Raw genomic sequence first — 27124 nt, forward strand, 5'->3', positions numbered from 1 at the left:
GATAAAGAGTCCTTGAAAGTAGTGTGTCCATAGGTTGTGGGAGAGGTTCAGTGAAGGGGCAAGTGAAGTTGAATGAAATTAATCTCTTTGGTTTAAGAGCCTGATAGCTGAGGGGTAATAACCGTTCCTGAATCTGGCGCTGTGAGTCCAGAGGCTCCTGTACTTTCTTCCCAATGGCAGAAGTGAGAAGAGAGCATGACCTGGGTGGTGGGGATCCCTGCTGATGGATGCTGCTTTCCTGTGACAACACTTCATGTAGATGTGTTCAGTGGTGGGGATGGATTTACCAGTGATGGAATGGGCCATATCCATTACTTTTTGTAGGATTTTCCATTCAAGAGTATTTGTGTTTCCATTGAGGTAGAACGAGGTAAAACAATAACTATGCAGAATAAAGTTTAACATCTTATTTATGCTATTTTTATTATTGTGCTTATTTTGCCTTGCCTTTAAAATCCTTGATCTAAAAGTATATGTCAACTCTGTGGTACTATTTGATTTTCTATCAGGAATCCAGACTGAGTAACATTTATTATTTATGAAATCACAAAATTTTAATCTATAAATCACAGTTTAATTAACCATTCAACCCAGATTCATCATCATCGTCATCAGGGTGCCGTGCCCAGTTTGAGCTTTGACTGTCATGGCTCACACACTCCTGTTTCGGGTCAAGTGGATCAATTCATTGGTATTCATTTCCAGTTCTCTGGCTGCTGTCTCCATCATCATTTGTCTTTGTCTTCCTCTTGCTTTCTTCCCTTCAATCTTTCCCATAATTATTGTGTATTCTAACTCATCTTTCCTAATCACATGTTCAATGAAGTTACGTTGCCTTTTCATGATCTCATACATTATTTCTCTTTTTGTGCTTGCTCTGTTCATGACATCCTCATTAGATATTCTTTGCATCCTCCTCAAAAACAAATCTCTGCTGCTTCAATTCATTTCTTCAGGTCAACCTGAAACATCAACTGTAATTTTTTCCATAGATGCTGCCTGGCCTGCTGAGTTCCTCCAGCATTTTGTGTGTGTTGCTTGGATTTCCAGAATCTGCAGATTTTCTCTTGTTTGTGATTAAGGCTACCTACTAAGACTACAGGTTGACTTCCACTTCATCAATTACTGCTTCATATCAGTCATGCACTATATACACTCAGTGACCACTTTATTAGGTACAGGAATAGTACTGAATGTGGTCTTCTGCTGTTGTTGTCCACCCACTTCAAAGTATGACGTATTGTGCATTCAGAGATGCTCTTCTGCACAGCACTATTGTAATGTGTGGTTATTTGAGCTAATTTATCTTTCCTGTCAGCATGAAACAGTCTGGCCATTCTCCTCTGATCTCTCTCATTAACAAGGTGTTCTCACCCACAGAACTGCTGCTCACTGGATGTTTTTTTGTTTCTCACATCATTCTCTGTAAACTCTGTTATGCATGAAAATCCCAGGATACCAGCAGTTACTGAGATACTCAAATCACCCTGCTGGCATCAAGAATTACTCCATAGTCAAAATCATTTAGATCATATTTCTTCCCCATTCTGATGTCTGTCTGAACAACAGCTGAATCTCTTGACAATGTCTGCATGCCTTAATGCATGGAGTTGCTGCCACATGATTGGACGATTAGATATTTGCATTAACATACAGGTGTACTTAATAAAGTGGCCACTGAGTATGTGTGTCATGAATACATCTGTCATTTATCTGCTTAGATTGCCCACTAACAATATTCCCATTCCTTTTCACTTGCTGCTATCTGAATTCAAGATGGCTTATATTGTCCTGAGAGTGGGCCAGAACAAAATTATCCAAGAAGCTTTTTCGTAAGCCTTTAACAAATAGCAAAGCCTTGTTCTCATATTTGCCTTGTCAAAGCTGTCATTCAATGTTTATTTAATATTTAAAATACTAAAGGTGTAATAAATAATTACAAAACAAAATAATTTATAAATGTTTAAATGAAATCATCAAAATAACCTTCAAATTTGAATAATTATATAAGATGCTTGCAAATAATTAAAATAAGTGAAATTCACTTTACTTGTAACTTTCTTTTTCATAATTTTACAATCCCCATTCAAGTGAATAGTACATATCTGTAGATTTTTCTGGTTCAACTTGTTCAGTCCATCAACCCTCAATTTAACTAATCTGGTATGGATTGACTAGTTTTACAACAGTTTAATTCTTCAGGATAATGAAAGGATAACTCAATAGCATTATCAAAGGTGAACTTTTAATGATGCTTAATTTGTGCACCAGTTGTAATATTGATGCTCATAAAAAAAGCATTATAAATAGACACAACATTCTGCAGATGCTGGAAAACCAGAGCAACATACACAAAGCGCTGGAGGAACTCAGCAGGTTAGGCAGCATCTATAGAAATGGATAAATAGTCGACATTTCGGGCAAAGACCCTTCATGAGGACTGGAAAGGAAGAAGAAAGAAGCCAGTATAAGAAGGTGGGGGTGGGGCATCTATTCCTACAAATAAATATCTAATAGGCATAAAAAAAATCTGTTCCTACAAATGGAAACTTTTTAAAGATGTACTCAATAAAAATTTAAGAATGTAGTGTTCTTATTTACTTCCAAATGTCACCAATTTGATGTTTATATGATATGAAATGAGTGATGATTGAAATTTAACTATGCCAGAATATAAATGAAGCACATATTAAGACACAGAATTCAATAAAAAAATAGTTTTAATTACTTGGGTTTTTGTGTATAATTGAATTTCAAACGTGAAATTCCAGTTTATCTCCTTATCAATACTGTACATCCATTTTTGGATCTTTCCCAGTGTATATACCCAAATTTCAAAATCACATTTGAGTGAAGGGATTTGTGTGCATTTTTATGGAAACAAGTTTCAAGGATGATTCACAACGAGTCAACTAAGACTGAGGAAAATGATTATTTATATTGACAATGCCTGAGAATATCAGTCTTCATTTGTATTCTGTTACTCTTGCTGATATTTTTGTTTAACATTATTTGCAGAGAATTGAGTGCTCTTACTGATAGTTCATAAAATAATTTAATCATCTATATTATTTGAATTTTGCTACAACCTCTAAAAGAAAATTATTTTAATAAAGGACCAATTTTGTTTTGTTAATCATAATTATGAAAATATACTACTTAGTATTAATTACAATTTCATATTTTGTACAGGTTTTAGCTGTTTCGCAGAACTCAAAAACGTTCAAAGAAATAAAATCTAATTGCTCCCTCATCCTGAAGGATTCCAATTCCATAAATAAACTGCCCCATGACATGCCATTGAGCCTTACTAATCTAAAGTCACATCAAGCTCTGTGTGATCAGTCTGAAATATGGTCCAACCGTTTTAAGTTCATATTTCATAACTTCTGGAGCCCAGATGTTGAGGATGTTGTCATGGAATGCAATACAAGCTATTGCACTGAATGTGTAAGTTGCTGTTAAATAATTTAATTATTTTAATATCATTTACTTTTATTGGTATTAATATTTGGTCCAAATTTTTGTGATTTTTTTTCTTGAAACAGTTCACATAAATTTTGCTCTCTTTTTGCACAATTTATTCAATTTAATTTTTACATATTTCTTATTTAAACTTGTATGTTTTTATGTATTGCACTGTACTGCTATCACATAACAAATTTTACAATGTCAGTGATATTAAACCTAATGTTATCAGTGATATTAAACCACTGTACTTGTTGACTTGTATTGACTCTTAGTTAAGCAAAGTGTTGATGTTAAAATTTGCAGCTTTATTTTCAAACCATGGCTTTACTCCATCCTGCCTTTGTAACATCCTCCAGCACTATGGCTTCCTGAGATCTCGATATGCTTTCAGTCTTGACCTCTTGATTGAACCAGAATTTAATTCCTCCACTATGCCTTCAATTGTCATGGATACATTTTTTGGAACTTTTATGCAAAAACCACACCTCTCTATCTTCCTTTCTTCTAAGATGCTCTTTATAATATTTCTTTGATTTCCAAATTTCCATTCATTTGTATATGTTTGTAATATTTAACCAACATGAAAGAAACTATCTTGAAAAAAAAATCTTGCAGTGATTTTATTGAAAAATAATTCGTAAATGAAAATATTATATAAAATTATGTTAATATTACAGCTTTGTGACTGTTGTATCGAATCAAATTAGATGAGTACTTTGACGTAACAAAATAGTTATTATGTTAAATGTCACTGCTATATTTTTTTTCAGTCACTATCAAGGATATATTAAAAAAATGTAAATGCAGTTTAACAAGGGATTTTTATTCAGAATCACTTAGGCATGCAAATAAGCTCAAAATCTGATGTGTTTTCCAGAACAAATGCTACTTCGTGGGAAAGGTATCTAAAGCTTTGAAAATAGATAACAGTAGTCCTAAATGTGTTGGTAAGTTCAAGCTTCTGAATAGAAGCATTATTTTTATGCATTTATATATTATAAGGTTATTTAATGTTATTATTTTGTTTGGAGCAGCAGCATTAATTAGAATTTATGCAATAAATATAAAATTAAAAAAGACAAATCTACAAGAGGTAAAATCATTAAAGGACACATAGGACACAATGACCTTTCACTATTTAGATTTAGTTGAGAGAAGAAGTTTGCTATCTGTAGAGATATCTTAATAGACATAAATTCTTGCTATCTTAATAGATATAAATTCTTAGTGGACACAATTTTTCAAAACAAAAATGGACAGCATCCTGCACTCATAGGATATTAAGTTTTGAAATTTGAAATGCATGAAATGATGGTCTTCTTTTGAAAGTGGCATTAAAATGTGGAAAAGTTTTTCTCCAATATAAAACAAACTCATATATTATGTAATAATTTGATTTATAAAGCTTAGGGAAATGTATCATGCAGTTTGAGCAATAAAAAGAGCTTCATTTTCAGTCATTTTTAAAGATGAGTCAAGTTTCCAAAAGATTTTAGATAAAAATATGTTGTTAATGCTGACACCTTTTGTACTTCAATGAGTATAAAATTCATATTTCCATTTTAAAATATAAACTAAAATATTAATTAACGGACAGGAGAAATATTTGAATGATAACATGATGTTTGTTTATATTAAACTGGATTCCTATAGATCTTTCTCCCTTCCACATCAATGACTTCTGCTCATTGTCCAGACGTGCTAATAATTCTTTAACACATTTTAATCTCTTCAAATTGTTTCTTCATTGCTCACAACTGTTAAGTTGAATTTGAAAATGTATCAATTAATAAACAGATTTTAAAGACTTCATTCACATACAGTACTCCCTGCAATTTGTGGTCTTGGGCAGAAAAGTTGCCATACCAAGCTGTGGTGCATCTGGATAGAATGCTTTCTATAATTCATCGATAACAATGGCTAAACTTCACTGGGGTCATGCCGAATTTCCCTAGCCTTCTGTGTGTTTTTGGCGGTAGTATTCATGTGGCTAGACCAGGACAAATTGGTGGTGACGTTTACACCTAAAAACTTGAAGCTCTCAACCATCTCCACCTTAGGAGCATTGATACAGTTTGGGCATGTACTCCACCCCCCCAATGATGTTAATGACCAGCTCCTTTGCTTTGCTGATATTGTGAGAAAGGTTGTTGACTTGTCACCGTGCCACTAGACTCACCATCTCCTTCCTATACTCTTGTTGTCTGAGATCTGATCAATTCCGTTGGTGTCATCCACAAACTTGTAAGTGGAGTTGGAGTGAAATTTTGCCACACTGTCATGAGTGTATAGAAATGGACTGAGGACAAGAACTTGCAGGGCACCAGTAATCATGGAGGAGGTGTTGTTGCTAATAAAAAGTACTTGATTCGTTAGTACTCATACTCTAGTTCTATATGGACCAGGCAGGAAATCCTTGCACATCAAGTTTAAAAATTTGTCTAGTAGCTATGCAGGTTCCATTTTGAAGTGAGAAATATGCCTATTTCAGATCATCATCACAACAGCTTGTAAAAAGTGAATAATAATGGAAAGTTAAAATCAGAAAAAAAATCAAAAACTGCAGATGCTGGAAATCAGAAATAAAAATAGAAGATACTGGAAATGCTCTGTAGGTCAGGCAGCATCTACAAGGAAAAAAAATAAGTTAATAGGTTACGGCATAGGAGTTGGGGAAAGGGAGAAAAACTAGGATTGGTAGTACAAAGGAAATATCTCTGATAGAGCGAGTCCAAATGGGTCAATGGATACAGTTACATTGTACTCCTTGGTCAGTGTAATGGGTTGTTAGTGGTGAAGCTGAGTGCGTCTATCAGTGAGCTAAGCTATACAAATACAATAGGAAAATAAAATGTGAGCTAAAATAATTATGTGAATGTGGCCAGTTCTGATACAGACAGAAAGAAAGATTGAGTTACCTAAATTTGGAGAATATGCTTTTGAGTCTAGAAGATTGCAATTGACCCAGATGAAAAATGAGGTTTTCTTCCTCGAACCTAGATTGGATTTATTGTAATAATGCAAGAGATAATTGACAAAAGGTCAAAGTGGGACTGCAATGTTGAATTAAAGTCATAGAATACTGGAATTTCAGAGTCTCTCCTGTAGACTCTGTAAAGCAATCACTCAATTTGTGCAACACACAAAATGCTGGAGGAACTCAGCAGGTCAGGTAGCATCTGTGGAAATGAAGGAACAGTTATGTTTTGTGCCGAGACTCTACATCAGGATTGGAAAGGAAAGAGGAAGATGAGAATGGAATGGAGTCCTTACAGGAGGCAAGGTGGGAGGAAGATGTATTTTCTGAGTATATATTAGACATTTGAAATGGAAACAGAGATCCAGAAATCAAAGGGAAAAGTAAGGGATGGATCATTTGAAAGTGAAGATAAGATGGAGATGTACAGCTAAAGTGATGAAATTTTTGAATCCTGTATGATTGCAAGAAGCTGGTACAGAGAAAAAGTTGAGGGACTGGTCTGCATATGACTGAAACAAAGACTGTTCCAAATAAGTCACAAAGACAAGTGTAACTTTGATCTGGAGGAAGTTTTTGGAGTTTCCTTCAATTGAAGTTATTTAATATTAGGTTGTGTTTAGCCAACTGAATGAGAGTGTTTGTGGAAAGGAACTGGATAGGCCTATATTCAAGGAAGAAGCAAAGGGCTTGCAGAACCTCCTGATGTGGGATGGTAATGTATGTACATGGAGAAGATAAAATGGTTGGGATGGGGAAATGAAAAAATGTCAGTGATGAAAGATTCCAGGGGGGGGGAGGGGAAGATTGAGTCAAGGTAGGAATAAATGAGTATAGTAGGGCAAGAGAAGGCTGGGACAATGGGCCTGCCCAGACAGTGCTGCTATGGATCCTGAAGGAATTACTTTCATTCAGTCTGCAGGAGTGACCCTGAACTTCTGGTTGTCCGGTTCACTGTCCCACCCCCACTGTGACATTTCTGTTTGTGGCCACCAACTTTATTACAATGAGGCTCAACTCAAGTTTGAGGATCAGCGCAATAAATTCACAATTATATATATCAAACAAACAAAAAAACAAAAAAAAATACAGCACATCCACAAAAACCACGACCTTAACAAAATCAAATTAAATATTGAGCAGCAAAAGGGAGAAAAATATAAAGGCAGAAGTAAACATACACAGCAAGAGTGCACCGCACCAAAAATCTCAGTTGTCACCCCGTGGGAAAGTCCAATACAGGGCCCCATATCCTTTCAAAGATGTCCCCTCTGTCCTCATTACATAGTCTCAGTCTCTCCAAGTGTAAAGTATTTGCCAGTTCTCTCAGCCACAGATTGTACGTAGGCACAGAGACCATTTTCCACATTTGCAGGATTAACTTCTTAGCAATCATCATTCCAAACAATACAGCTATTTTTTTTAATACTTATTGGCTGAAGATAGGGAGCTTGTTGCTTCAAGGATGGCTATGAGCCGTCTGGTTCCCACCGCTTCTCAAAAGCCTCAGAGAAACAGTGAAAAATACTTTTCCAGTATAGATAAATCTTACAACATGACCAGAATAAATGTGACAAGTTACTGTTCACAGATTTACATCTATTACAAACTGGTGAAACATCAGGGTAGAAACTGTGCAACTTTTCTTTGGAATAATGGAGTCTACTTATTGTTTTAAACTGTATAAGTCTGTGTCTGACGTTGACCGAACAATCATGTATACACTTTAAACACTCATCCCAGACCTCCTCTGTCAGTTCTATACCCAATTCATCCACCCATGCCTGTTTAAAAACTGCAGTATTCACCCGAGCTCCATTATGTAGGATCTGATAAAAATAAGATACCGCACTATGAGTAACAGGATCAAATTTATTTATTGCCTCCTGGGACTCATGTTAGTCTAAAACTTCGAAGTTAGGTATATATTTCCTAACATAATCTCGAATTTGTAAACATCTAAAAAAAACTAGATGCAGGGATATTGTAAACTGCTTGTAACTGCACAAATGAGGCAAAGTTTCAATTAATGTATAGGTCACCTACACTACAGATGCCTCTCTGTTTCTTGGTAGAAAAAACAGTATCATTCAGGCTAGGCAAAAAGGAATGATTGTCACAAATCGGAATGTCAATATAAGTTTTTGGGGCCTTAATGAAAAGTTAAATCTGCTTCCAAATTCTTATAGTGCTGCCAACCACGAAGCTGTTACTAAAATGTGACTTATTATCTGCATTGGGGCTATTAAGGAGAGCTGGTAAGGAAATCTCCTTACAAAGCACTCGCTCTATGAGTAACCATGCTGGGCACGAGTCTGAGGTAGAGGGTGGGCCTTTTTTCCACCATGCAAGAATGGATAGGTGGGCAGCCCAGTAATACATTTTAATGTCCGGTAGGACAAAACCACCTGCTTCCTTGGGCTTTGACAAGTGTTTTTTAGTAATTCTAATGGCTTTGTAATTCCAAATGCAGGGTATAATAATTGAATCCAATTGCTTAAAATATGACAGAGAAATAAAACATGAAATTGACTGGAAAAGATGAAGAAATCGTGGCAGTACAATCCTCTTGATTGCATTAACCCTCCCCACCAAAGAAATTGGAAGGGCTTTCCAAAAGTCAATTTTGCGTTTAACCTGTTCAACTTTGTTTCGCCAGTTCACTTGCAAAAGGTCATCTGGGTTTTTTGTAATAGTCACACCAAGATAGGAAAAATTATCATAAGTTATTTTAAAGGGAGTGGACTGTAAATACGCTGTATTAACCACTGCAGTGACTGGCATTAGTTCACTCTTATCCCAATTAATAGAGAAACCTGAGAAACTACCAAAATTATTAATTAGAGTCAGAAGGGTGGGTATTGATGTTTGTGGTCTGGGGTTATATAAAAGGACATCATCAGCGTATAACGAAAGGTGATGTTTATGGCCATGCATATCAGTGGGAGATAGCAAAAGGTCCTGTCTGATGCTAACAGCCAGTGGCTCAATGATAACTGCAAACAAAAACGGGAAAGGGGGCAGCTTTGACAAGTCCCACGATGGACTATTAACCTGAAACTTTAACATTGTTTCTCTCTCCACCCATGCTGTCTGAGCAGCTGAGAGTATTTTTGATTTCTATCACCTCAACCTTTTGCACAAAATTTAGCAGAAGCCTGGGTCCATGGATCTTTGGATAACAAAGTATGTCATAATTTTACCCACTTTATTCCTGTGGATCAGATAAAACTATATTGATATTAGCCCCTACTGCCTACAGGAAAGATGAGAGTTAGGATTTTGGAGGAGTGGAAATAAAATGAGATTGATTCAGAATTTTATGAAGTAAGCGGAGCCCCACAGTTAGATGCAAAGTTTGTTCAAGATCCATTTGGTTCCATTGTTACAATTCTGGAATTCTAGATTAGAATGAGTTAAATCTGTTGTAATGATCGGAATAGGGTGTCCTGGTTTCTAATTCATGCAAATCTATAAATGAGCAATCTGAAGTTTTGCAACTGACTTCCTCTTCTCAGACAACTTGCCACAGAGGTTTTTCATTTCATTTCTTTTCCCAGTAATACAGTTACCATGGTGACGAACATGAAATATTACATTGAGTCAGGGTGGGATTGTCTTTAGGAAGGAATGGAAGATGACCTTTATGGCAAGATGTCAAACATTTCAAATATATTATGATCAGAGAGGGGGAAGCAGGAGATTTGTTTGTATCTTCTATATGGACTGAAGCCAGTAAAAACAATGCCATTAATCCTAATGTGACAAGAGCAAGTAAAACTAAGATTAGTGCTTTCAACCTTTTGAACTAGAGCATAAGTTTTACAAGAGTCTTTCCTGTTTGGTTTACGGCTCCATTCCAGTAGCACCCTAGTACTATTTCAACTTGACATCCTTCTTTGAATAATTTTTCATCATTTTGTCTCAGAGGGGGATCTTAATTTTTTACAATATACTGCAGAAATTCCTCTTGTCTGACATTCTATTTAAGGGTATCAGTGGAAATGCAAAATCAAAATAATGGCACTCTCTGTGAACCTATGAACACTGTAAGGTTACTGAATAGTGAGGTGGGGGGCATTGGAGAGGGGAAGAAATATTATTTGTTTTGATCCAGTCCTCATCAAGCTTAGCTGTAATTCTCTGAATACATTGGAAAATAATGAAATGCTGGAAGTTCCCTTGGCCTCTTTGAGATTTGCCAATTCAGCACAATATAATTAATCAAAATAAACTGCAGATGTTGCAAAGTTAAATGATAATGCTGGAAATATTCCACAGGTCAAGTAGCAAACGTAGAGAGAGACAGAGAGAGAGAGAGAGATGTTTCATTGATGAACTTTCATCAGTTCTATTGAAAGTTCATTGACTTAAAATGTTAACTCTATCCCCCCTTTCCACAAAAGCTGTCTGACCTGCTGAATAATTACTGCATTCTTTGCTTTTATTACTCCACAATCCAGTGAGCAAGAGGTGAGCAGAACTGCATACAATACTCTAAGTGCACTCTATCCAGAGTTTTGAAAAGTTACATTATAATGCATTCTATGCTCTGACCTTGAAGTCTTCCATATGGCTTTTTCATCGCCCCATCTACACATGTTTTCAATTTTCAGGGATCTCTGAATTGGTATCCAACATTTCTTAGTACCCCATCATTTATAGCATATGTATATCCTCCTCCTATTTCACTTCCCAAATGCATCATCTTGCACTTGTTGGGGTTAAATTTCATCTGCCAACAATCTGCCTAACTTTCCATCTGATCAATATTCTGCAGTAGTCTTAATCAACCTTCCACACTATCTGTATTTTTTGTTATCTGCAAAATTTCCATGTTGGTGTATGTGATTTCATGTAGATGAGTGAAAAGATCAGAATAGATGTTGAGCGCCAGAGAGCCCATTTCTGTGCTGCGTAACACTATGATTCTATTACTATGGCCTAAGAAGAATATTACTACTAAGCTCATAAAAACTTAAATAATTGTGTATTTATTCAAAGTACTCAATGCAATATGGCAATTTTAATTCATTTCTGTAGCTGTGAAAATACAGTAACTTTGAAAGAAATCAACATATTTGGCATCTTCCCCATTCCTTTCCAGTCCTAAGGAAGGGTCTCAGCCCAAAATGTAATTCATTTCCATAGATGCTGCCTGACCTGCTGAGCTCCTCCAGCATTTTGTCTGTGTTGCTTTGGATTTCCATCATCTGCAAAATTTCTTGTGTTTACTACATTTGAAAGATCTGTTTTTATGTTGTTGAGTTGTTTACAGTTAGGGTGTCGCACAGGTCCAAGATACTTTCCTTCCTGTCTTACAATTTTCTTCGCCTTTCCTGAAGCAAATTTTCTTTCCCTTTCTGCTGCTGTGCTGAAGCTTGGTTCCTGTTTCAATCATGATATTTGTTCTATTTTAAAACAGCATTAGAACATTTTTAGATGTGTAACTGAGGTGAAGTTGGTTGTAAATTTAGTAACCAACAAAAGATTAAATAGATAGTTGCATTCTGTGATACCAACTATTTTAGAAGAGATTACATTATAGGTAGACTTTAGTCAGTGCAAAATTGAATATAAAATGGTCCTCAGATTCATCAGCATAATTGGTGTAAGCTGAAGAGAGTATCTTGCTGCCGTAGACAAATAAGGAAAGGCATCAATTTCGTGCTGAGATAGTTGGTTATCAAGTAAATCTCAGAGTTGAAACAGCCTGCTGATGTAGAGTTCAGGAGTCCTGTGGTTGCTTAGAAATTATTTGTATTATAAAAGAAATCTGTCTAAGTTCAAAGTTAATTTAGTATCAAAGTACATTCAGTATATGTCACTATATACAACCCTGAGATTCATTTTTTGCAGGCATACTCAATAAATCCACTAACCATAAAAAAAAATCAATAAACGAATGCACCAGTCAATGCTAAAGACAACAAACTGTGCAAATACAAAAAGAAAAAAAGAAATAATAAGTAAGCAATAAATATCAAGAACATAAGGTGAAGAATCGTTGAAAATAAATCCGTAGTTTATGCGAACAGTTCAGTGAAGGGGCAAGTGAAGTTGAGTGAAGTTATCCTCTCTGATTCAAGAGCCTGATGGTTGAGGGGTAATAACTGTTCCTGAACCCAGTGGTGTGAGTCCTGAGCCTCCTGTACCTTCTTCCTGATGGTAGCAGCGAGAAGAGAGCATGGCCTGGGTAGTGGAGATCCCTGATGATGAATGCTGCTTTCCTGCGTCAACACTTGGTGTAGATGTGCTCAATAGTGGGGAGGGCTTTACCCATGATGGACTGGGCCATATCCACTACTTTTTGTAGGATTTCTGTTCAAGAGCATTGGTGTTTGCATACCAGGCCGGGATGCAGTCAGTCAATATACTCTCCACCACACGTCTACAGAAGTTAGCAAGTTTTAGATATCATGCTGAATCTTTCCACATTTCTAAGGAAGTAGAGGTGCTGTCATGTTTCCTTTATAATTGCACTGTGCGCTGGGCCCAGGAAAGGTCCTCTGAAATGATAACACCAAGGAATTTAAAGTTTCTGACACTATCTACCTCTAATCATCCAATGAGAACTGGCTGATGGACCTCCCATAACCTCCTCCTGAAGTCAGTAATCAGCTCCTTGGTTTTGAAGACATTGAGTAAGAGTTTGTTGTTATGGCACCATTCAGACAGATTTTCAATCTCCCTCCTATATGTGGATTCATCACCACCTTTGATTCGGCCTACAACAGTGGTGTTGTCAGCAAACTTTAAATATTGCATTGGAGTTGCAAAGTGTAAAGCCATTACTCACAGCTGCTGAGAAATCCTGACTGACAAATTCCTTAATTAAGTTCTTTAAAGGGTTTTAATAATGCCACAATGATATTAATAGTATATCAAAGCTGGAATGGAAGAAGTCTCATCCATGGGTTTTACGTCAGAAGAACAAGTGAATTGCAATTGTATTTCAAAGAATCAGATTTTGACTCTAAAAGTAATATTAACACTCCTGTTGCCCTGCTCTTAGTCATGCAGTAAGTAATCACCTGAACCCAAATCTATTTCCATCATTTTTGAACCTCACAGTTGGTAGAGTCATGTGAAGTTAATTAATAGAAGCAGGAGGCAGTAATTTGGCCTCTTCCATGTGCTCTGCCACTCAATATGGTCATGGGTCATCTTTTATCTGAGCACTCTTTCCTTTGCTGACTGTGTTTTCCATGATATCAAAAAATCTATCAGTGCAATCTTGATAAATTAGGTTGAAAATTTTCAAAATACGACTGCCTACTGCAAGACATTTCTTGCCTCAAAGGTTAGAAATGTTGGTGGGAAAGCGATTAGAATTAATAAACATGGATAAAAGTAATTGATAGTCAAGAAAAAATATGTGCTCACAAATTAAAATCAGTATTATATGAACATTCATGTTTGAATATTTTAATTATATTCATTAATGAAGTAAGAGGATCTGTAACAGAAATTTGCTGGAGTAAGAACTGATTTTAATAGAAATGATAACATGTATAACATGATAATTGTATAAGGACTAAGAGAGTTGTAAAAGAGCGCCTGAAGGCTTTGTGTGTCAATGCAAGGAGCATTCGTAATAAGGTGGATGAATTGAAAGTGCAGATTGTTATTAATGATTATGATATAGTTGGGATCACAGAGACATGGCTCCAGGGTGACCAGGGATGGGAGCTCAACGTTCAGGGATATTCAATATTCAGGAGGGATAGACATGAAGGAAGGGGAGGTGGGGTGGCGTTGCTGGTTAAAGAAGAGATTAACGCAATAGAAAGGAAGGACATAAGCCGGGAAGATGTGGAATCGATATGGGTAGAGCTGCGTAACACTAAGGGGCAGAAGACGCTGGTGGGAGTTGTGTACAGGCCACCTAACAGTAGTAGTGAGGTCGGAGATGGTATTAAACAGGAAATTAGAAATGTGTGCAATAAAGGAACAGCAGTTATAATGGGTGACTTCAATCTACATGTAGATTGAGTGAACCAAATTGGTAAAGGTGCTGAGGAAGAGGATTTCTTGGAATGTATGCGGGATGGTTGTTTGAACCAACATGTCGAGGAACCAACTAGAGAGCAGGCTATTCTGGACTGGGTTTTGAGCAATGAGGAAGGGTTAATTAGCGATCTTGTCGTGAGAGGCCCCTTGGGTAAGAGTGACCATAATATGGTGGAATTCTTCATTAAGATGGAGAGTGACATAGTTAATTCAGAAACAAAGGTTCTGAACTTAAAGAGGGGTAACTTTGAAGGTATGAGACGTGAATTAGCTAAGATAGACTGGCAAATGACACTTAAAGGATTGACGGTGGATATGCAATGGCAAGCATTTAAAGGTTGCATGGATGAACTACAACAATTGTGCATCCCAGTTTGGCAAAAGAATAAATCAAGGAAGGTAGTGCACCCGTGGCTGACAAGAGAAATTAGGGATAGTATCAATTCCAAAGAAGAAGCATACAAATTAGCCAGAGAAAGTGGCTCACCTGAGGACTGGGAGAAATTCAGAGTTCAGCAGAGGAGGACAAAGGGCTTAATTAGGAAGGGGAAAAAAGATTATGAGAGAAAACTGGCAGGGAACATAAAAACGGACTGTAAAAGCTTTTATAGATATGTAAAAAGGAAAAGACTGGTAAAGACAAATGTAGGTCCCCTGCAGACAGAAACAGGTGAATTGATTATGAGGAGCAAGGACATGGCAGACCAATTGAATAATTACTTTGGTTCTGTCTTCACTAAGGAGGACATAAATAATCTTCCAGAAATAGTAGGGGACAGAGGGTCCAGTGAGATGGAGGAACTGAGCGAAATACATGTTAGTAGGGAAGTGGTGCTAGGTAAATTGAAGGGATTGAAGGCAGATAAATCCCCAGGGCCAGATGGTCTGCATCCTAGAGTGCTTAAGGAAGTAGCCCAAGAAATAGTGGATGCATTAGTGATAATTTTTCAAAACTCGTTAGATTCTGGACTAGTTCCTGAGGATTGGAGGGTGGCTAATGTAACTCCACTTTTTAAAAAAGGAGGGAGAGAGAAACCGGGGAATTATAGACCGATTAGCCTAACGTCGGTGGTGGGGAAACTGCTGGAGTCAGTTATCAAGGATGTGATAACAGCACATTTGGAAAGCGGTGAAATGATCGGACAAAGTCAGCATGGATTTGTGAAAGGAAAATCATGTCTGACGAATCTCATAGAATTTTTTGAGGATGTAACTAGTAGAGTGGATAGGGGAGAACCAGTGGATGTGGTATATTTGGATTTTCAAAAGGCTTTTGACAAGGTTCCACACAGGAGATTAGTGTGCAAACTTAAAGCACACGGTTTTGGGGGTAAGGTATTGGTGTGGGTGGAGAATTGGTTAGCAGACAGGAGGCAAAGAGTGGGAATAAACGGGACCTTTTCAGAATGGCAGGCGGTGACTAGTGGGGTGCCGCAAGGCTCAGTGCTGGGACCCCAGTTGTTTACAATATATATTAATGACTTGGATGAGGGAATTAAATGCGGCATCTCCAAGTTTGCGGATGACACGAAGCTGGGTGGCAGTGTTAGCTGTGAGGAGGATGCTAAGAGGATGCAGGGTGACTTGGATAGGTTGGGTGAGTGGGCAAATTCATGGCAGATGCAATTTAATGTGGATAAATGTGAAGTTATCCACTTTGGTGGCAAAAATAGGAAAACAGATTATTATCTGAATGGTGGCCGATTAGGAAAAGGGGAGGTGCAACGAGACCTGGGTGTCATTATACACCAGTCATTGAAAGTGGGCATGCAGGTACAGCAGGCGGTGAAAAAGGCGAATGGTATGCTGGCACTTATAGCGAGAGGATTGGAGTACAGGAGCAGGGAGGTATTACTGCAGTTGTACAAGGCCTTGGTGAGACCACACCTGGAGTATTGTGTGCAGTTTTGGTCCCCTAATCTGAGGAAAGACATCCTTGCCTTAGAGGGAGTACAAAGAAGGTTCACCAGATTGATTCCTGGGATGGCAGGACTTTCATATGAAGAAAGACTGGATGAACTGGGCTTGTACTCGTTGGAATTTAGAAGATTGAGGGGGGATCTGATTGAAACGTATAAGATCCTAAAGGGATTGGACAGGCTAGATGCAGGAAGATTGTTCCCGATGTTGGGGAAGTCCAGAACGAGGGGCCACAGTTTGAGGATAGAGGGGAAGCCTTTTAGGACCGAGATTAGGAAAAACTTCTTCACACAGAGAGTGGTGAATCTGTGGAATTCTCTGCCACAGGAAACAGTTGAGGCCAGTTCATTGGCTATATTTAAGAGGGAGTTAGATATGGCCCTTGTGGCTACGGGGGTCAGGGGGTATGGAGGGAAGGCTGGGGCGGGGTTCTGAGTTGGATGATCAGCCATGATCATAATAAATGGCGGTGCAGGCTCGAAGGGCCGAATGGCCTACTCCTGCACCTATTTTCTATGTTTCTATGTAATTAAATAGGCAATAGCAGACTGGCATACTAAACTGGCTGCAGTACAAAAGCAAAGAGAAATGGTAAATGATTTTCATCTGGAGATTTCCAGTTTAACGTGAGACCACCTTTTTAATATATTCTAATGAACCTGATTGGATATTTAGGACACAATTTGAAAATTTATAAATAATGCAATTTGAATGGTAAATAATAGGGAAACATGGGGAGATGATGGACTGCTGAAATGTTTGGTAGATTAAATTTTAATATTGATACATGTCAGATTAGTGCATTTTGCCAGTAAGCATAAGATAAAGGAAAATAGTAAATGATACACTTTGAGAACTTATAGGAAGACAGATAGATGACATAGGTAGGAAAAGGGAAGAGGTCCTGAAAAAGGACTTACAGGGAGTTGGGAAGGGTTGAGAAGCAGGACCGCAAAGGTAGTAATCTCGGGATTACTGCCTGTGCCACGTGACAGTGAGAATAGGAATAGAATGAGGTGGAGGATAAATGCGTGGCTGAGGGATTGGAGCAGGGGTCAGGGATTCAGATTTCTGGATCATTGGGACCTCTTTTGGGGCTGGTGTGACCAGTACAAAAAGGATGGGTTGCACTTGAATCCCAGGGGGACCAATATCCTGGCAGGGAGATTTGCTAAGGCTACTGGGGAGAGTTTAAACTACAGTTGTAGAATTGTTGCGGGGTGGAAACCGAATTGAAAAGACTGGGGAAGAGGCGGTTGGCTCACAAATAGAGAAAGCTTGGAGACAGTGTGTGAGGGAGGATAGGCAGGTGATAGAGAAGGGACGCGCTCAGTTGGACGGTTTGAGATGTGTCTATTTTAACACAAGGAGTGTTGTGAACAAAGCGGATAAGCTTAGAGCGTGGATCAGTACTTGGAGCTATGATGTGGTGGTTATTACAGAGAGACTTGGGTGGCTCAGGGACAGGAATGGTTACTTCAAGTGCTGGGTTTTAGATGTTTCAGAAAAGATAGGGAGGGAAGCAGAAAAGGTGGGGGCGTGGCACTGTTGATCAGAGATAGTGTCACGGCTACAGAAAATGTGGATGTCATGGAGGGATTGTCTATGGAGTCTCTGTGGGTGGAGGTTAGAACAGGAAGGGGTCAATAACTTTACTGGTTTTTTTTTATATATAAGTCGCCCAATAGTAACAGGGATATCACAGAGCAGATAGGGAAACAGATCCTGGAAAGGTGTAATAATAAGTGTTGTCGTGATGGAATATTTTCATTTCCCAAATATAGGTTGGCATCTCCCTAGAGCAAGGATTTTAGATGGGGTGGAGTTTGTTAGGTGTGTTCAGGAAGGTTTCTTGACACAATATGTAGATAAGCCTACAAGAGGAGAGACTGTACTTGATTTGGTATTGGGAAATGAACCTGGTCAGGTGTCAGATCTCTCAATGGGAGAGCATTTTGGAGATAGTGATCATAATTCTATCTCCTTTACAATAGCATTGGAGAGAGAAAGTTAGAAAAGCGTTTAATTGGAGTAAGGGGAATTATGAGGCTATCAGGCTGGAAATTGGAAGCTTAAATTTGGAACAGATGTTCTCAGGGAAAAGTACGGAAGAAATGTGGCAAATGTTCAGGGGATATTTGTGTGGAATTCTGCACAGGTACGTTCCAATGAGACAGGGAAGTTATGGTCGGGTACAGGAACCGTGGTGTACAAAGGTTGTAATAAAACTAGTCAATAAGAAAAGTTTACAAAAGGTTCAGAGAGCTAGGTAATGTTAGAGATCTAGAAGATTATAAGGCTAACAGGAAGGAGCTGAAGAAGGAAATTAGGAGAGCCAGAAGGGGCCATGAGAAGGCCTTGGCGAGCAAGATTAAGGAAAACTCCAAGGCATTCTACAAGTATGTGAAGAGCAAGAGGATAAGACGTGAAAGAATAGGACCTATCAAGTGTGATAGAGGGAAAGTGTGTATGGAACCGGAGGAAATAGCAAAGGTACTTAATGAATACTTTACCTCAGTATTCACTATGGAAAAGGATCTTGGTGATTGTAGTGCTGACTCGCAGCAGACTGAAAAGCTTGAGCATGTAGATATTAAGAGAGAGGATGTGCTGGAGCTTTTGAAAAGCATCAAGTTGGATAAGTCACTGGGACTGGATGAGATGTACCCCAGGCTACTGTGGGAGGCGAGGGAGGAGATTGCTGAGCCTCTGGCGATGATCTTTGAATCATCAATGGGGACGGGAGAGGTTCCGGAGGATTGGAGAGTTGCGGATGTTGTTCCTTTATTCAAGAAAAGGAGTAGAGATAGCCCAGGAAATTATAGACCAGTGATTCTTACTTCAATGGTTGGCAAGTTGATGGAGAAGATCCTGAGAGGCAGGACTTATGAATATTTGGAGAGGTATAATATAATTAGGAATAGTCATCATGGCTTTGTCAAGGTCAGGTCGTGCCTTATGAGCCTGATTGAATTTTTTGAGGATGTGACTAAACACATTGATGAAGGAAGAGCAGAAGATATAGTGTATATGGATTTCAGCAAGTCATTTGATGAGGTACCCCATGCAAGGCTTATTGAAAAAGTAAGGAGGCATGGGATCCAAGGAGACATTGCTTTGTGGATCTAGAACTGGCTTGCCTACAGAAGGCAAAGAGTGGTTGTAGACGGGTCATTTTCTGCATGGAGGTCAGTGACCAGTTGTGTGCCTCAGAGATCTGTTCTGGGACCCTTACTCTTCATGATTTTTATAAATGACCTGGATGAGGAAGTGGAGAGATGGATTAGTAAGTTTGCTGATGACACAAAGTTTGGAAGTGTTGGGGATAGTGTGGAGGGCTGTCAGAGGTTAGAGCGGGATATTGATAGGATGCAAAACTGGGCTGAGAAGTGGCAGATGGAGTTCAACCCAGATAAGTGTGAAGTGGTTCATTTTGGTAGGTCAAATATGATGGCAGAATATAGTATTAATGGTAAGACTCTTGGCAGTGTGGAGGATCAGAAGGATCTTGGCGTCTGAGTCCATAGGATGCTCAAAGCAACTGTGCAGGTTGACTGTGGTTAAAAAGGCATACGGTATATTGACCTTATAGTAAATGAATTTAGGGGGGAAAATGGAACATTTAATAAAATGACTAAATATTTTCCAGGGTCTACAAAATAATACTGGTTCTGTAATGATTTTTAAAATTAGTAATTGACTTGTAATATTCATTAACAATTAAAATGAATACAGGAGATGCCAGCTATTATTAGAAATATGTAAATAACATTCATTTTTATTTTCTAGATTGTCCCAAATCCCAGGACCCCACAAATGTCAGTCCAGGTGAGTTCTTTGCTTTTATTACTTGAAAATGTCCTCATATCATAAGGTTGATTAGTCTATATAGGAACATAAACTAAAGGGTCTGAAAAGCTATTTAAATTACTATTATACATTAGTTGGACCAACATTTCATACAGGATATCCTCTTTGTGAAATAAGTGCATACCTGATTTTTTTTGCCTTTGGGTGTCTATTTAAAATGGCAACTGTATTTGAGAATATTTTTAAATTGAGAACACATTTCTCAAGAGCATATTGCAGCAGTATGGGTTGAAGCAGTGACAAGTCTGTATCTTGGCGGCAGTCATAATTCAATATTGCAGGCGATCATTGCACTTTTTTTTAAACTAACTCTGATGTGGTTCAATGTATTGGAGGGGTTGTGACTGTCACGTGACCTGGTCGAAAGGCACACCACCTGCCAATCAAGGTTTGACCCCTCCTCGCCTATCAATGTACACCAAACCACTGGCTCCTTTAATTAGCCTTGTACTTGACCTCGGGCGATTGGCCTTTGTAATCAGCTTAACCCTGCTGGCACTGAGCTATTGGCTTCCCAGTGAATCACCGCGTGTGTATGTGTGTACGTGTACGCGCACGCGCGCACTTTGTTCCCACACGATTTTATTAATTGTCCGTGTGTGTTTTACTGCTGAACCGACTACTGTGAATTGTGTGCGTGTTGCTTCTGTTGCCATCTTCCCACGTTTGCCTTCTGTGAATAAAATCCTTTACCACCAAGACAGTGTCCACAGTCCTTGCCTTTGAGACCTATTGAATCTGTTTCCTCGCTTACCTCGTTCTTTCCTCAGAACTCCAGTTGTAGCTGGGTGCATCCAATCTTGTCATGAATATGCTCACCACTGATACTCAGTTTGGGTTGTCAGATCTCATGAGCTCCAAACGATGTGACTGCCCTCGGTATGATTTCAAAAACCTGGAATAATGGTGAAGTATAGGAGTCTATTGCTGGAATTATGCCTAGCATTAAGTAAGATGATCGTGGATGCTGAAGGCCTCTGTCTTGCTGCAGGAGTGGTCAGGCAATATCTTTGCCAGAACCATCTTCAGCTATTTTATCAGTGACTTTACATTGATCATTATTGCCAATGATATCAACATTCAGCTCCACTTTCTATAAGGAAGGAATTCACCACATACAATCCCTTCATCTTGTTCTGCTAGGTTGGTTGAGTTTGTTTTCCCTAGCGTGGAGAAGACTGAAAAGGGACTTGATTGAGATATACAAAATTTGAGGCGGGTGGATTGAATAGAAACTTTATTCCTCCGAGCAGAGATGTCTAAAATCAGAAGGCATAGGTTTAAAGGTGTAATAGATTCCGAGGGGATCTGAAGAGTTTTTTTGCAGAAGTATGGTCCATACACTATGACGTCACTCAGCTCCTGGACTTGCCATGTTTATCTAGGGCTTTCCTTAAGAAACTAAGTTGTATTTCAGTTTTACTTAGCTCCTTTGTTTTACACTTAATTGACATAACTACCTCACACAAATCATTTAAATAGAACCAATAATCTTCATTAAAAGATATTTATTTCAATTATTTAATTAATTTATTTACCATTTCAAAATTAGTTTCCTTTGATTCAAATTGTTTCCAAATGTTTCTGAACATCGGCAACTTCTGGAAGCTGAAAAGGACATACAATTACTCAAAGCTGGCATGAGACCAACAGGATGGTCACAGGCAGGACCTTAATGCCACCTGCAAATTAGTTGCTGCACAATTTTCCATGTAGTTGTACATTGCTACGCTACCTATCCTTTGCAGAAAAGATGGTTTAGAAAAACAACTTTGACCACGTGTCCATCAGGCAGGGGTCAGTATGGTATGTCCTGCTGGCCTTGTGGGAGAACAGAATGGATTCTGTAGGACGATTTCCCAAAAGTACTCTCAGGAACCATTTGGCAAAATGTCTCATCACCAGAACTTTCCAATAAGTCTCAGGACCTCACTTGGCTGTAGTGGTGGGGGGGGGGGGTACAGGGGAGGGTGGTTCTTCTCAATCTTTCCTGAAGTCAAAGTCTCACCTGCAAAGTACACTGCCCATGAGATGGCTGCATTGAGGATAAAATGATCATCCTCTGCTGTAGAATGACGATTTTCAAAAGTCTGGAAGTGATGCAGGGGTCCTTGTTGAATTTCATTCCAAAAAGAAGAGTAACAGAGTACTCTCAAATCTATGGGTTTGTTCCCAGGAATGTATATACAGATAAATATAAATTGCTGTTGGAAGATTATGTGTTCAGTGTAAGAAGCAATTTGGTCTACCTGAAACTTGAGTCTTCCAGTAACACGAGATGTTCGTAAGGCAATGAGGCCACCTGGTATATTGTAGGCTGTAGAATTACGTACACTGAACTTGGTGCAGCCAATGTAGAGGCTTTGTGGGAAAAGACGCAGAATCTGTGGCTTTAGACAGACATTGAGGGACTAAGCCATGTTAAAAAAAAGTCTCTCAAGCATTTTAGTGTGTATTCCCAGAGACAATAAATGTGGCGGAGGAGCCTCATAAATAGAATGTGCAAACACTAAAAATTTATAGTACTGTATGGATAATTCTATAGACCAGGTGACCCTATGAATGTAGGTAAACCTATGCGTGTTTTTGTATTTTTGTTTACAATTTTTAAGAGTAATGTTTATTTTTAAAGTACTAAAAGTTGCTGCAGCAGCTCACTTTGCCTTACAGAACGAGTGATATGCTGCATGGTCACAAAGGCTCATTGCAGCTACAGGTTTATTGCACTGGGTCGATAATTGTGAGGCATGGACTTGGGTTGATCATAACCAGACCCATTATATTTTAGCAGTCTTTGGTATTTGAGAATCTTTTGTTCTTGTTTGGCTAATTTTTTACTTAAGGTAATCATGTTTTCACCTTTTCTGTGTTAATATCCCTCAGGGGTGCAGAGCCTGGAGATGTCAGCCATATTAGGAATTGTATTTGGTGCCTTTATCATTGGAGCATTGCTAATTGCAGCCCTGTGGTTTTTATATTCACACATTGGTAAGTAGTAATTTCATATTATCCTCTCAGTACCTTTATGGACAAATTTACTTTGACATTTTACAGTACTCTTCAATATCAGCTTTCAACATTCTCTTTTTGATTCCATAAAATACCATAACTTCATCCCTGGTCACCTGTGAGTGGATCATTTTGTCAAATCATTAATGCACTATGGGTTGTTTCCAAAAGAGATCCTTTTTACATTAAATACAACTTTTGTTTGCATCATTCTCAAGTTCCAAAGAGTGATACAAAACAAAATCAGAAATTACTAGAAATATTTCAGCAGGTCATGTTTGAATTTAAAGGCAGAATTCTTAGTAATGCAGAGAAACGGAGGGATTTTATGGTCCATGGCTATAGATCCCTTAAAGTTGCTGTGCAGTTGATAGGATTGTTAAAAAGGTATATTGCCTTCATTAGTCAGGGGACTGAGTTCAAGAGTCGCAAAGTAATATTGCAGCTCTATAAAACCATGTTTAGACCACACTTGGAATATTGTTCAAGCAGCATCTATAGGAAGAGGTGCAGTCGACGTTTCAGGCCGAGACCCTTCGTCAGGACTAACTGAAGGAAGAGTGAGATCACTCTTCCTTCAGTTAGTCCTGACGAAGGGTCTCGGCCTGAAACGTCGACTGCACCTCTTCCTATAGATGCTGCTTGGCCTGCTGCATTCACCAGCAACTTTGATGTATGTTGCTTGAATTTCCAGCATCTGCAGAATTCCTGTTGTTTGCCTTGGAATATTGTGTTCATCTGGTTGCCTCACTGTGGGAAGGATGAGGAAGCTTTAGAGAAGGTGGAGAAGAGGTTTACCGGGATGCTGCCTGGATTAAAGAACATGTACAAAGAGGATAGGTAGAGTGAAATAGGGCTTTTTTCCTTAGAGCAAAGCATAAGAGGCATATATCAAGTGGATAGCCAGAGACTTTTTCCTAGGGCAGAAATAGCTAATATGAGGGACATAATTTTAAGGTGATTTAAGTATAGGGAGAGATGTCAGAGATTGAAGAACAACAGTGATCTCCTTCAGGCAGTTAGCGAAACTTCTTTTATGACTTTCAAATATGATTCTGCTGCTAAGCTACATGCGATTGGAACCTGTGATTTACATTTTCATGATGTGTGTTTGGGCTGATTGAGCGACCTGGTGCTTCGCTGTCTCCGAGGGAGTTTGGTGAGGTTTGGAGTGGAATGTTCTGTAGGACTAATTCTGGTAAATTGATGCACTTCAGTTAGTTTGTAAGCAAAGATTGGTATCAGAGGAATAAAAGATGGGTGCAGACATTAAAGAAAAGAGGGCAGTCATATCCGGAACTTTCTGACTGCCCGAAGAGTTAGCAATTAAAGGACAACTTCAGATAAATATTTGATTCATAATTCAGTAGAAAGTTGAGAATATAAAAATCGCAGAGAGGATCTTTAATAGTACTACATTGGAAAGGATTGGTAAATTAGAGTAAGAAGTTCTTGCAAGCATTTTAAAGCTGGAGAAGAAGACCTACTTTTTCTTTTCTAGATTCCCCGCCAAGTGTCAATGCAATCCTCAATGGCAAGGCCCCTGCAACAAATGATGTCACATGGGTGGGGTGAGAGGGAAAAGGAAATAAACCCTACTCACAAAATAGATGAATGCCATTTATTTTAAACTATGTCTATCTCCTGGCTTAGCCAGATGAAATCTGTCTGAAACTTTGATAGTCAAACATACAATGTTTTCAAAATCAAGCAAAATGTATTAGAGTCTTTTGGAAGTTGACAATAAAAACAACGTAGAACCATTTAAAATATTGAACAGAATTCAATTTAAAAAAAAACAAATTACAAATGACAAAAAATAGATATTGGAAATTAACCCATTGAAGTTAGCTAGCTCTGAATATGAATCAGGGTTTTAAAATCAAACTACATATATATCGTGTGATAGTAGTGGGACATTGCCACTGTACTACACTTCAGTAAGCAATTTAATCTGAATCAGAATCTGAAATATTCCACTGCCCACTTAAACATATGGCTAAATTAATACTGATGACAACATTTTTGCAAACAAATGAAGGAAATAGTAATATATACAAACTCATGACCTAATAGTGCTGGTAAAGGATGTAATTTGGATCTGTTTCTGCTTTGTAGGTTCTTCTGAGAAGAAACAGGTTATTCCTACCAATCCACCTGCATCTGAGAATAGCAGCACCAACCACAGTATTGGGAGCACCCAAAGTACCCCATGTTCCACTAGCAGTGTTGCATAGCCATCATCAAGAGGACTTCCAACACTGGTTAAAATGTACTGCTACATGCCAACCATTATTTCATCAAAATTCCCAAGTAACTTTGGTGAATGTAGCAGCTATTACAATTTACTTTTAAGAAAGTACTGTTGTTAGTATTACATTGCATCAACTTGGATTGGAGTGCTACCTATTAATGGTTGTCTGTGTTGCCTAGAGAATAACAATTTCAGATGATGACTACAATGCGCTAATTATTAAGAATTGATTCGGATGATGTTTTAAACCATGAGGGTAGATGATTAAATTCAATTCCCTGAACTTAAGACTAGATTAAGACATACAAATTCAAGTAGTTGTTATGTTCATTTAAAGAAATATTTCAAATGGTTTATATGGGATTTAATACATTTTTGGCTCCATGTTTCATATGAGTGTATGTTAATGGTAATGCCTATTGGAGGGGGGAGGGTTGTTTTCCATTAATGGTGCTAATATTTACTTACAGAGGCTTAAAATTTTAATCCAATCCCTTCAAAAATCCAAGGAAGCATAACTTTAAATTATGATCAAAGAACATTTCCTACTGCATGTATGCTTTGAGGTGTTTTATCATAAAGATGCAAATCTGCTTGTTTTTGACAGACTTTGACCAGGTTGAAATTGGCATCCATTAAGACCCCCTTATTGGTACAGGGAAAATTGGAAGAAATGCTCACCATGAAATGCAAAAAGAAACGTGCAGAACTGAGTGCATTTTTTTTTGCAGTCCATTCTCTAATTAGTCGGCTGTCTCATAAGAAAATTATTTTAAAATAACTAATTTTTAAAAAGGTTTGGTCTCTTGAATTAAAAAACTTAAACTATGCAAGTTGTATATATTGGATACCACTGAATTAAGACAATTATACATTTGTTTTTACAGAAAATAGAATTTACAATAACATCAATTTTCAAAAGGCTCAATCTTACCACTTTATAATCACTAGAAAGCAATCAACTGTAACAGATCACAACTGATTAGAACTTTCTGGCTGTGTATCATACAAAATTTTAAAAGAAAAATGGGGGCATGAATAATTTAAGACATATTACTCATGCAAAACTTTGAGGAACAAATACAAATGGCAATTAAATCTTGTCTGCAGATAAAATTAACCCGTAAGATGACATGCCAAGGCAGAAATTGTACAAATGTCCTGTTATAATGGTTAATCATGAGGAATAGCACTTAACTCACTAATGGATTTAGTAAGAGCATTTGACCATGACAATATGAATCAAGTGAACTTAGCAAAAAAAGGAGAAAAACCCATTTTTGAAAATACAAGTTGTAAAGTTAAGTTTTATTTTGTAAATTTACATTTAAACTTGTCATTTATGGACCTCTGAAGAAAGTAATGGATTCATTAAGTCAGACATACATTATGTTAAAACCTCAGCTATTTATTGATAAATGGTTCATTTAGAATTTTTTGTTAATATGTAAGAAATGTGTTTATCTTTTTCTCCATGATTTAAATAATGGTTTTTTTTTATTCATTAGCAGACCATTTTGCTCCTCATACTCCCATATATGTTTCTTGTATTAACTCTGTATCACTTGATTCCCTGAAAAACCAAAATTCTATTCAGGTAAACTTGCTTA

General features: G+C 37.9%; 1 protein-coding gene across 4 annotated transcripts in view; it reads left to right on the plus strand.

The window, feature by feature from the left end:
* Positions 1 to 25863, plus strand: part of LOC134359822 (transforming growth factor beta receptor type 3-like) — a 137601-nt gene extending 111738 nt beyond the window's left edge. For all 4 annotated transcript variants that reach the window (XM_063073524.1, XM_063073523.1, XM_063073526.1 and 1 more), the window contains exons 13-17: positions 3193 to 3450; positions 4349 to 4418; positions 20171 to 20209; positions 23135 to 23239; positions 25379 to 25863. In XM_063073524.1, coding sequence (XP_062929594.1) covers positions 3193 to 3450; positions 4349 to 4418; positions 20171 to 20209; positions 23135 to 23239; positions 25379 to 25497 — 591 coding nt within the window. In that variant the 3' untranslated portion in view covers positions 25498 to 25863. The remainder of the gene's footprint in view (positions 1 to 3192; positions 3451 to 4348; positions 4419 to 20170; positions 20210 to 23134; positions 23240 to 25378) is intronic.
* Positions 25864 to 27124: the final 1261 nt, after the last annotated feature.

This window comes from Mobula hypostoma, chromosome 21, assembly GCF_963921235.1.
Source record: "Mobula hypostoma chromosome 21, sMobHyp1.1, whole genome shotgun sequence".
NCBI lineage: Eukaryota > Metazoa > Chordata > Chondrichthyes > Myliobatiformes > Myliobatidae > Mobula > Mobula hypostoma.